This window comes from Carettochelys insculpta, chromosome 9 (assembly GCF_033958435.1).
Source record: "Carettochelys insculpta isolate YL-2023 chromosome 9, ASM3395843v1, whole genome shotgun sequence".
Lineage (NCBI taxonomy): Eukaryota > Metazoa > Chordata > Testudines > Carettochelyidae > Carettochelys > Carettochelys insculpta.
The window spans coordinates 20,160,669-20,173,549 of NC_134145.1; the positions used below are offsets into that span (position 1 = coordinate 20,160,669).

Consider the following 12,881-nt stretch of genomic DNA (forward strand, 5'->3'; position numbering starts at 1 on the left):
ACAGATAAATAAGATGCTTCTGCTGGCACAGTTCCCAGCAGTTGTTTGTTATTTGTGTAATTGAAGAACCTGCTCCAAGAGACATTAACTTTGAAACTAAACCTCTTCCTTGTGCAATTTTCCCTTCCATACCAGCTAGATACTGAAACTAAGCAGTACTACCCCTTTTTCCCCTCTGCCTCACCTCTCCTGGCAGCCACTGGAGTCCACAAACAGGTCTGGGGAGGGTACATTTTCATAGACAAATGTCAGGCAAACTCTTCTTTTTTGCTGTTTTATACACTTAATCAGACCTTACACTAGAGAGCTGATGACCTGGGAAATCAGCAGGATCCCTCCTACAATGCATGTCGCCTAACTGCATCAGCCATACTTGGCCCCTTTCACTAGCGAATATGAGAGCTCAGAAAATGCTGCGAGGTGGGAAGATGGGCACTGAGGCAACACTAAATCTAAATCTAAACATGATGAGAGCACAGCCAGTGCTCAGAACTGCCTCCTGGGTAGGACACGCTCCTGGGATGGTGGCAATCCAGGAAGCTGTCACAGCAGAGACTTGAATTTGGTTCTTCTACATCCCACGAGTGGGCTAACCAGGGGGTTACAGAGTCAGTCTCTTCCTGAAGACTTAATTCCTTATACCAAGTGCAACAGCTCCAACAGGAGAGGCAGAGAGACCCAGCCCAGAACAAACAGCAGCCGGGCAGTCAGGGAATTCATCTGCATTGTGGGAGAATGGCCACATAGGGACACACACACTTTGCTCTTGCACACCACATCAGAGGCAAGAGCCTACAACCCCAGATTACTCACTATTCTGGCATCTCAAACTCTAGTTTTCACCTAAAATTTATGGGCCTGAGAAACCTTCCTCATGACCATTTCATCCAAAGTGGTATGATCCTACCAAAAGGGACCACTTCCACTAACCATTGCTTCCAATGAAAAACGTTTATTGGAAGGTTCCTGACTATATAAGGTAGGGTTACCATATTTCACCTTTCAAAAACAGGACACCTGAGGGGGAGTGGATCTGTATCAGCATCTACTAATTCATGTTGTATTAATGTAGTAGTATAGATCAGGGATTCCCAACTTGCCAGTGAGGACCTAAACATGGGTCACCATTAGATGTTCTAAGAGTTGTTGGCTGGGCAGCTCCAAGCAGCTCTTTAAGGAGCCATTTGCAGCTCCCGCTATTGCCACAGTTCACTCTTCCAGCTCCCAGTCCCTGCCCTGCTGCATTGAAATGGAATTCAATTTAATTGGTTTAACAGTTGGTAGGAGGGATCCCGTCCTTAAACCAATTAAATTGAGTCCCATTTCAGTGTGGCAGGGTAGGGAACTGCCAGTGCTGCAGGTGGGGGGTGGGGAGGGAGGAGGAGGGCTGGAGGCAGCCCAGCGAAGGAACAGCAGCAGCGCGTGGTGCTCACATGAGGTAGGTGAGGGAGATATATTGGGGCTGTGAGGGGTTTAAGCCAGGGGTGAGAGGGTGCATTTTTCCAGGGGAGAACCTCTTCCTCCCCATTTTGAATTGCTTTGGGTCACATCTTACTGAATTATCAAAATGGGTCCCGCTCTCGAAAAGGTTGGGAACTGCTAGAGGCAGATACATATACAAGCTCTATATGACAGTACATTAATACAACGTGAGTTGGTAGATGCTAATAGACCCACTCCCTCTCAGGGGTGTCCTCTTTTTTGAAAGGTCAGATATGGTAACCCTAACATAGGTACCAGTAGAGCCGCTCAAGTATTCACTGCATAGCGTCTGGGTTTTGCTTGCCCAGTACAACTTCTCAACTGCTGCAACTGGCTTCCTCTGCCTACTGTTGACATCAATTTAAGACCTAGTCAGTTTTAAGCCATACCTGTCCTCTGCCTGTTGTGAGGTTTTACAGTCACCTTTTCCTACCCGAAAAAGGGTTTCTCTGACCTGCTGCTGCGTCTCAGAACCACTCACTCAGACAACATGGCAGAGGGAGAGGAAGTAAATAAGCTGAAACACCAAGTACTCTTAAAATGGTCCATAGCAGATTACTAAGTAAAACAATTTTCCAGTGATGGACTATATTTAAGATGATACAATCTCTAAGCCGCCAGGTGCGTCTACACTTGCATCCCTCTTCCGAAAGAGGTATGCACGAGGTAAACCAAAAATACAAATGAGGTAAAATTTGCATATTTGGCACCTCATTGGCATATTCTAATTTCAAAAGAGCTTCTTCCAAAAGAAGAAAGCCAGTGTAGATGCTGCTCTTTCAAAAGTAAACCCCATCTTCAAAAGAATCCTTCTTCCCTTTATTTAATGGGAGGATTCTTTCGAAGATGGGGTTTACTTTTGAAAGCCAGCGTAGACACTGCTCTTTCTTCTTTCGAAAGAAGCTCTTTTGAAATTAAAATATGCAAACGAGGCACCAAATACGCACTTTTTACCTCATTTGCATACCTCTTTCAAAAGGGGAATGCAAGTATAGACGTACCCTCTGTTTTTCTGGAACACTGTGCAGCAGTGTCAATCAATATGAATGCATGTGCCCTGCTCTTCAAAGAAAGAAAGCAAATGCAAACTCCATCACTTTCCAATACAATTTAGCTGGTGGTATAATACAGATTCACAAAACGTCTGTAAGAGGCTTTTTAGTGGTGCTTGTTTTTACAAACATTTGTTGGTTACATGACATGGGCTATGATAAACCAGCCATCCAAAACTTTGTTCTACAGTTAGCAATGTCATGGAACATGCTCTCCTTAGTCTTTGTAGTTGGATAGATGTAGATTCTCAACTCACTTCACATCTGTCACGCTTGTTAAATATATTCCCCCACTCAATTTTTCATATACAAATCGTCTATTAAAAATATTCACTTATCCACTGTCCAAGTTCTCTCTCTAATCCTAATGCATAAATCAAAGTCACATGACCCATTTTATTGCGCCAAAAATACAAAAGTAACATTTTCTAGTCAAGAAAGCAACCCCCCCACCCCCGTCCACACACCCATTGCTGGCATTTTGTAAAGCGAAGACTGATAGATCAGTGTCTTATGAGCACAAGCTGAATACTGGTGAATATTGTGGGGAGGGTAGGAGGAGAGCACAAGAAATGCCAGGCTGGGGTCCTATAAGGAATGTGAGATGGATATAGGATGCCTCAGATGCCTTCTGCTCATCGTGGAGGTACATCAGTGCACAGCTAGCTTATGCATTAAAGTCACATTACGAATGTGGTGTAGTACACCTAAACTTGTGACAAAACTCCAAGTGCACAGGATCTAAAAAGACAAGGAAAACCTACAAAGCCTGCTTGCAAACGTGGCTAGCACTCAAGGCATAAGTGCAAACAAGACTCCCTGCCAGCTGCTTCCAGAAACCCACATCTCCAAAACAGTTTGTGCCTCCTGCAATCTCGCCAGTATTGAGCAAACTACAGCCTCATGTCTAAGGCTACGTACAGTGGTACAACTGCAGTGCCACAGATGCATCTCTTTCACACTTCAGAATAGGTGCTTACTACAGCAATGGGAAGGGTAGTTAATCTACTTCCCAACAAGCAGTTGTGCAGTGAGAGAAGAGACCATCTGTCTGCTCAGAAGCATCTATGTTCAGGATTAGGTTGGCTTAACTAGTCTCAGGACTGAGAGTTTTGTTCGGCTATGCAGCAGCGCTCCCTGGAAGATGAACATGTATGTGGCCACCCAGGAGACTCAAATGCTTCCCAGATGAAAAGCAGAGCACCTACAGCTGGCAACCTGTTACTACTGGCGGTGCACATCTGCACATAAAGTTTATTCTACATACAGACAGGAAAATTAGAGCAAACATTGCAATGAAGACCTAAATTTACAGCATAAACCAGTCCTGACCCCATGCCCTGAAGTACCCTAAGGAAGCACAGTAGTTTATAACCTCGTGCTTGTCATTCCTAGATAGCCTGGTAATAAGGTAGGCATTAAAAACTACTTTACTTTGTTCGAGGGAATAAGGTTGGTAGCACGTAGCTACTTAAGACTACACTACACTCACAGCCTTGTCACTACAGCATTCACAGAAGCTGACTTGAAATACTGCCCCCCTGTATGGGGGCTGTCACTTTGCCTGAAGGAGACCCTGCCTGCCAACAAAACAGCGTTCACACTTGTGACTTGCTGGGCAAAACTTTGTCATTCGAGGTGGGATGGGGAGGAGGCAGTCACAGGTTCTGGTTCAGCCAGACCAAGGTCATCTGTTCCTGGGCTATTTCCACACTGCCACACCAGCCATATCTGGCTGCAATGCAGGTCCTCTGGGCTGCTGGGGTTTGGAGTCTCTTGCAGGGTTGGCACTTCCTCCAGGTCTGTCAGAGGTTCCGGTTCTCAGTCTCCTTCAGGTGCCCAGCAGTCTCCCAACTCAGAGCACAGGACATGTGAACAACAGAGGTTTTGTTGATCAAGTGCAAGCGTCGACCTGGCCCTTTGAAAGCTCTGCAGGTTCGCCTGCTTTTTGAAAGTGGTCAGAGCAACACTCTTGCTCATGCTCTGTGCAGAATGATGGCATACAAGGGATTCGCAACACCATATGGTGCCTCCCTGTGTTTGGAAATGCTTTTCCCCCCCCAGCACCATCAACAACCAAGTACCTCTAGCCCACCAGGGCTCTGAGATGGACTCCTCCCACTCTGGCCAGTGGGTGGCCACTCCACTTCACTACACTGTCATGTGGTCACCCTCAGGGGAATCAGCTGCAGCCCAGCCTCTGGGGCATCAGCTGGTAGTCAGGCCAAGCACCAAGTCAAACAGGAACAGGCCCTCACTCAGGGCGAGTGGCAATGGTCCTAAGGCTCAGGCACGCAATGAGGCCAAGCACACAGTTCAAAGAGCCCCGGCCTTCGCCCCAGTCAGGCAACAGTCACTAGGGCCCAGGCCCTGGTTCAGAATGGGGCAACCAGTAGTAGTTTGGTAAGTTCGGGCTTGGACAATAGGGTGGGAGAGACCGCCACCCCAAGATAAGGGTGGTGGGTGGATGCAGACATGCCTGCTGTACTGCGTCCTGGCCAGTGCCCTAACAGTGGCAGACTGTCTGCTACTGGATCAGTGAGGATCCCATCTGAAACACGCTGGCCTTGGTCTGGCTGAACCAGAACCTGTGACTGAGTCAGCGTGTTGCAGGTGGCATCCCCACTGATCCAGGAGCAAACAAACAGTCTGCCAGTGTTAGGGCACTGGCTGGGACGCAGTACAGTAGACAGGTCTGCATCCGCCCACCACCCTTACCTTGGGGTGGCTATTTCCACACTCCCACATGGGACATACATGGCTGCAATGCAGGTCCTCTGGGCTGCTGGGGTTTGGGGTCTCTGGCAGGGTTGGCACTTCCTCCAGGTCTGTCAGAGGTTCCAGTCCTCAGTGTCCTTCAGGTGCCCAGCAGTCTCCCAGCTCAGAGTGCATGATATGTGTCTGGTTCCACTGGCAACTGAGCTCCAGGGCTGGCCTTTTATATCCTACCTCATGGCTTTTGGTCAGGTGACAGGACAGAGCCTGGCTCAGCCCACGAGGGCTCTGAGAGGGGCTCCTCCCCTTCTGAGGCAGCAGACAGATACTCCACCTCACTACAGCCTCCTACAAGTAAAACTGCTTCTGGCATATCACGCTTAATCTTCCACTGGCAAGAACCAGGCTTGGCCATCATAGGGGACATGAGTATGGGTATTATAGCAAGAAAGCTTAACCAGAGAGGTAAGAAAGCTGAACCAGAGAGAGGTGGTTTTCATTTTAGCTTTAAACATTTTGGCCGTGTCTACACTAGCCCCAAACTTTGAAATGGCCATGCAAATGGCCATTTCGAAGTTTACTAATGAAGCGCTGAAATACCTCCGCGCGGCTCGTCCAGACAGGGCTCCTTTTCGAAAGGACCCCACCGACTTCGAAGTCCCCTTATTCCTATCTGCTCATAGGAATAAAAGGGACTTCGAAGTAGGCAGGGTCCTTTCGAAAACGAGCCCCATCTGGACGAGCCGCACAGTGCCGAGCTGCGTCAATTTCGAAGTGCCGTGGCCGCTCGCACGCTAATGAGACACTGAATATGTATTTCAGCGCTTCATTAGTAAACTTCGAAATAAAGTTTGGGGCTAGTGTAGACATAACCTTTCTGACCAAGGCAACTCATGCTTCCTGACAGTTTCCTCCTTCTCAAAACAGTATCACAGCAGGCCAAAAAAAACCAACCCCAAACCAAAACAACCACAGCAGCTCAAGCAACAAATAATGCTCTACTGTAACTTTGTCAGTCAGTTCTAATTAGCACACCTAACACATTAGCATTCCCTTTGCAGAACACCTTGTAGTAGATGTAGATGCCAAACTATTTAGGTAAGTCAGTCTGAAGTGCAAGGAAACGGAAGGGGGTTTACAGTTAGCTGCAAGGTCTAATACCAAATATCTGAGATATTGAAATCAGCCCCACTTCAGTTCCCATTGACTTCAGAAGGCATTTGATCTGGCCCTTGGTAAGCCAGGCCTAAAATTACTTTGAAAGCAGTTACATTATCAAAGTGAGGAGTTCAGGAGAGGAGGAGTTCAGGCAGTGAAGTAGTTTTTTCAGCATCTCAATCACATTTAAAGTGACAAGTTGTTTATGTGAATCACATTGACCTGTAAGAGTTACGCAAACAAATTCTGGTTTGAAACAAAAAAATCAGTTTTGTATTTTTGTAACAAATATGCCAATTAGGAGACTGGGAGACTCTTTTTTTGGCCTAACAAAACAAAACAAAAGATCAAAGCACAGTTTTTCAGTCAAACCATAAAAAGACAACAATTTCTTCTCACTATGGCTAACAACCACAATGTTGCATATTTTATTTAAATTAAGAAATCTACATTTTCCCAGGTTACAGCATTTTGTAAAAAGTAGACATAAAACCAAACAAAACAAATTACTAAGACCAAAAGACCATTTCTGGTACACAAGTAGTAGTGTAGCAAATATAAAAAGGCATCTACACCTTGCTAGACTGGTAGTTAGTGTTTGACACACAGGATTTGGTTTTAAAGCTGAAAATGACTCGTAAAAACAAAACAAATAAAACACAACAACATTACAACATGCAATGTTACACTACACTATAAAAGAAATTGGGATGAGTTTATTCAAAGTACACAGGTATTATAGAACAAACCCTCATGTTAAAGTAACAGTAAGGTTGCAGAGCCAAGCTCTCAAAAGCTGTGAAATGCCAGAATTACTCTGCCCCTTGGGCATATGTCATATGTTACTGTTGTTAATTATATGCTTGCCTGTATTTGTCTCCAGAGGACCTTGCTTCATTATACAAGCACATATTTATTCAATATCTTTTTATTCTCCTCTCAGTATGGCTCAAGACTTTATTCATTTTGTATCCAGTACACAGTTTGGATGGTTTTGTCAAATAATTGCTCTCAGAATACTTCAAATACAAATATGCTGATCTTCACATACACACCTGGGTAGAGGTTGAATTAACCCATGTACAGATGGGAAGCAGAGTCACTGAAATTAGGGCCACAATTTTGTTAACAAAGTGTCCATTAATTTGAGGGCCCCACATGAGAGGACTAAGGCCACGCTTTTAAGAGTGCTGAACATTTTCACAGCACTCAAGATACTGTGCCAGTTCTGCAAGTTTGGTCCCAGGTTCCTCAAGGTGAGCAACCAGAAACTGAAGCACACACATTTACTGATGGGGATGCTAGAGACAGCAGTGTCCTTCCCAACACACCACCCCTGATTTATCCCCAGAGCAGGTCCATCTTTTTTCCCTGGATAAGGTAGAGGGGGGCCTACAGAGGGGTAGGAAATAGTGCAAGAACAAGTACTTAAACACTGTACCACAACGTGTATGTACAAGGGTTGGGGCCGGGGGGGGGGGGGGGGGGGTCATTAATGATATACAAGCAAGCTCAATACTGGCATTTCCTAATTTGAGTGCTTGACATTGCAACTGAACACTAGTGTAGTTTACTGTATGGAATTTCTCAGACTTTAAAAAAAAGCCACCCGAGAAGTGATAGTGTACAAATCACCAGCAGATTTGAAACCTTTAAATTCACAGCACAAACCTCTAGGAGTTGCACCTTTCTTAGTCTCACTTGCCACAGATCTATCTCTCTGCCCAGCCAGTCATGGTCCCCCCAACCATGCCCTCCCAGTACACACATAACCTAATTGACTCCCTTTTCCTATTACTGCTACCATTAACACTTATTTTAAATTTTCAGAGGTCAGTGCTATGGGTCTAAAGGTCTGAACCCTGCCAGTGACCCAACTGGATAGTGAGGAGGTCAATGTGATTAGATGTATAATTTTGCTTTTGCACTGTTTTATTAAGTTCGGAAATGACACATAAAACCAAAATACTGAATACCTGCTCTTAAAATCAGCACTATCCATGTTGTGCACAGAATGAGTGTAAAATCCCCAGTAATTAAAGACTGTCACTCTGCATAGACACAAGGGGCCAAATTAAGGTACCACAGGCAGCATTAATACTGGCTTTTAACTCTTGAACACTTCACTGTGCATCCTTAGTGTTCTTTCCAGATTTCTGTGTAAGATATAGCATACATCTGCTGCCCTCCCACAAATAGAGCTACACCACATTAATGAGTTTACAAAGGTCCTATTTTAGAGCCACCCCTCAAGAGAGCACATTATAAATACTGGGCATTTGAGCTACATCTGACATTTCCCCGAGGAGGATGTCTTCTCATTCTGTGTATACTGTACTTCACTGTTTGTCCCAAGCAAGGTGTTCCAGGAGTTACTCCTGTGCCTCCTTGCGAGCCAGCTTGTAAACCTCTGTTGGCCCATCCACGTGAGTGATGGTGGTAGTCAGCTGAAGCGCCTCCCCACTACTTGAGCCCAGGTCACCTGAAATACAAAGCCAGATTTCAGCCTGATGCACCAACAGAGGCATGACTGTCCGGTTAATATTCCCCAAGAAGTTCTGAGCTTTACTAAAATGAAGAACTCCTTGTATTCGGATTCATTTGAAGAGAAGAATGCTCCCTTGCCATGGTTTTGGTCCAAACATACACACTCACATGAGCAAATACTGGAAGAGCCATAATACTATGCAAGGACCAACCCAAAATTCAGAAGACAGTTCTTCAGTCTTGTCTTACTTTTCCTCGTTCCTCCACCCCAGCTATGCAATGCTGTCTCCCAGCTAATCTCAAGGCAGACTATATATGCAACTTAAAGTCTCCCAAAGCCCAGTTTACCATTTGATTGATCTTCACCATAATTCTTGTGTGACGGCGCATATAGGAACATAAGTGCGAAGACGTAAAGATTCCACATCCCATAGATGCCTGTGAAGAAGGCGCTATTCACTTGTACAGTGAATTCCCCCCATTTCCAATGGCCATCAGTCACCTGTCCACAAGAAAGCACAGACTCAATGGGGTCAAACCAGTAAGGAGAATTCTCATAGGATGGAGCAAGCACCTAGAAAGCAAATACATTTCTAAAAGCAGCTACAGAGAAATCAGAAATTGAGAGAATGAAAGACATGGACAATTCGTGCCCAGATATCAAACACATGGAAGTAAAACCTATACTAACCGGACTTTTTCCTCTGCCACCAATTCATAAGGTTGGCATATGCAAGAAGATTCATACTGGAAACTTCATTCATCTTTGTTTTTAAGATAAATTTATCTCAGCACTTTCAAGTTAAACTGTTCCAGTCACACAAGATTTTAGGGATAGGATAACTGTATTCAAACAGTACCTGAGAGACTAGCTACATCTGAAAACTTCAAAAGGGCCTATAAATAAACCTTTCATAGGAGCAAGCAGCGTGAATAATGCAAAGAGCTAATGGCATCCAGCCCATCTCACTGCTTCTGTTTTATGGCAGGGACCTGGAGCTCACAGCATTCACTCCAGCTATTTGTAAGACGACAAGAAACTCTATGGAGACTTAAGTCATTTAATATTAAATCTTTTGAAAGTAATGAAATGCCTTGCATTTTAAAAGCCAAATGAATAAGACATTTGGGGCCATAGCATACTATCGACTTTAAAGCAAATTCCGCAGGGAGAATGAGGAGCTGTCCCCTCCCCCCACCCCATATAAACAAAGACCCATGGAGAACATAGGCTTCAAAACAAACAAAAATACCAGACTTGATGAGAGTAGCCAGAAAAACAACTTTAAGCCAACTGCTTCAACTGAAAAGCAATTTTAGACTGGAGTCACCTTACCAAGCCAACCTGACTAGGGCATTATTTTCCACAAACAAAGGGAATATAACTGCTAGATTCTCTAATGCTGTATGTCAGAGGGTACTTGTGTACATGACTCAGCAGAAGTAGTGTTTGCAAGTAAAACTGGCAGGAGAATAAAATACCTTCTTCTGAAAAACCTCATTTTTAAACACATTTTCATCAAAAGGAGAGGTGAAATATCCAAAAACGCAAAATGTTTTCACAGAAAGGATTTCAAGGCATAAAAACGCCTCCATTTTGTATTTCCCAAAACTGAAGTCTGTCAGTGGCCTGCCTGAAAGACTCAATTTTGCTTTCCACTTGCTTTGAAGGTGACCTGCTCCTCTTAGCTCCTACAACCAACAAACTGGAGCTCTAAGTCCCCCCCAGACCCTTAGCCTGTTCCAGTCCCTAGCTGGGAGCTGTATTTTTCAGTGCTGACTATTAAAAATAAACAAAAGGATTTACCTCCTCCCTCCCTAGCCAAACTGAAATTGTCCTAACAACTGACATCTTCCTTGGGAAACAAGTATTACTTACTAAAAAATTATTCAAATGAAAGAGTTTGAGAACAGACCTACTTTCAAAGTAGAAAGGAATTTAAATATTTTATAAAAACTGTTAAGACTAACTTTATTTCTACAATTAAAAGCCTGCAAGTTTATGGCACAACTGTGATGGCCACTTTACACCTGAGACCAACAGAGCATTTTAGCACTGGAAAGTAACTTTGAGAGGCTGTAGTCCTGGGAACTGGTCAGAAAAGCAAAGGGGATTATTCTCAGAGGAATTCTCTAGGACTGACTTTCAAGAGAGTGCACAGAGTTTCATAACCCAGTACTGTATGTTTTTATAGGAAATCAAGTTCAGAGGGAAGAGACATACACAGCTCTCTTCCCCACCCCCGGCACACACACTTAGAAATAAGAAATACCCTGCTAACATTTTAGAGTGCAAAAATAAAGCGCTCAGAAGTTTGACAGAAATAATAAACCCCCACAAACACTAAATGAAGAAACTAGATAAATTCATGGAAAATAGGTCCATCCATGGATATTAGCCAGAATGGGCAGGGACCGTGTCTCTGGCCTCTGTTTGCGAGAAGCTGAGAATGAGCAACAGGACGTGAATCAATTGATGATTAACTGTTTTGTTCATTCCATCTGGGGTCCTAGCAGTAGCCACTGTCAGAAGCCAGTATCCTGGCTTCTATCTGCATATTTCGTCTAACCCAGTGTGGTTATTCCCATGTTCTTAGCATTAAGGTTGCTTGTGCAATCTAAATTTCAACCCCTTATAAACACATTATGACACAGTCAATATTCTCACAAACCAGAGATTTTAAGGAAAAAAAGGTCACTAGGATTTTATTTAAAAAAAAAAAAAAAAAAAATGGGGCAACAAACTACCCCTTCCCCTTGGCTTCGTCTTGCAAAGTTACTGAAGTTTGTGGGGGTGGGGGGAGCAGTATGCTCCTGGGGCAAGTGTTCTACATGAAAAATTTCAGCTCAAAAAGAGTTAAGTTTGTCAAAGTTATAAACAACTCAAAACAGGGCCTTAAAATGGGAAATATCAAGCTGCCTTAACAATAAGCAGATGCTACCAGCCCTGCCTACAACGTATCCAGTGTCCTCTGAAACAGGATAACCAATATCTTGGGTTTCTGAGAATCTGAGTCCTGTACTCTGCCATAGGAAGCTTGGTTTTCACACACTCACCTGACTGACAATGAAGAAGATAATAGTCATTGCTGCACAGGCCAGAGTGATGAGCATCAAGAACTTGAACCGAAAAATCAGCCCCTATTTTGTGTGTGAACGAGAGAGAGAGAGGTGATGACATTGGGCGTCAGAACATGCAAAACTATTTTAATTTTTAGCTTCTACAGGATGGGAGTTTTAAACACAAAAAAGCCACAACCAACACCACCCACTTGCTCCTTTGTCCTACCCTGGTGACATCCTATATTCTGTTCCCCACGTCTGCATTCCTCTCAGTTACGCTGAGTGGGATGTAGAGGTCATGAATGCTACAGCTTTCCATTACATTTGCTCCTGTGAAATTAAACGGATTTATTAAAGAGCTAATGTGAGGGAAGCACTTGAATTTAAGCAAAAAGGTTTCATTACATGAACAGTGGCTTCACTGCTCACTCCAGAACATCTATCTGTGATGAGAGGTTGCTAGTTATATCAGGACTGATCTATTTCACAACGTTTTCTGTTTCTGTAAGATGGGGTCATGAAATGAGGATGCTATTTTTATGGCTTAAGAAAATTTGATAAGGAAATTTAAGGAGATGACACATGTGATGGACTGTAGATTAAGGCCACCAGACAAATCAAAAATTCATGTTTTGGAGTGCTCACTGCAGACAGACAATTTGCCTTTTTTTTTTTTTTTTTTTTAAATCTTTTGAATTTAACGAAGATGGATTTTAGTTATCTTAGTTTTGAATCATGTTGACCCAAGCATCATGGGGGAGTGAGGACATTTTACTAGTTTGTTTGTGCCACTGTCTCTGTTGGGTGTCTGCATAATACCTACAGAAGTGGAGCCTGAAGCTCTACTGCAATACAAGTTTACAATACCTGTGCTGGGCTTTTAACTCAAGGGAGAAGTTCAGAAGAAGAGCTAAGAGTCAGACC

General features: G+C 43.8%; 1 protein-coding gene across 2 annotated transcripts in view; it reads right to left on the bottom strand.

Moving 5' to 3' along the window:
- Positions 1-6,812: 6,812 nt before the first annotated feature.
- WLS (Wnt ligand secretion mediator) overlaps positions 6,813-12,881 on the bottom strand; it is a 52,561-nt gene continuing 46,492 nt past the window's right edge. For both annotated transcript variants that reach the window (XM_075003095.1, XM_075003094.1), the window contains 3 exons: positions 11,952-12,035; positions 9,243-9,396; positions 6,813-8,889 (listed from right to left, as the gene is read on the bottom strand). In XM_075003095.1, the coding sequence (XP_074859196.1) occupies positions 8,780-8,889; positions 9,243-9,396; positions 11,952-12,035 (348 nt within the window). In that variant the 3' untranslated portion in view covers positions 6,813-8,779. The remainder of the gene's footprint in view (positions 8,890-9,242; positions 9,397-11,951; positions 12,036-12,881) is intronic.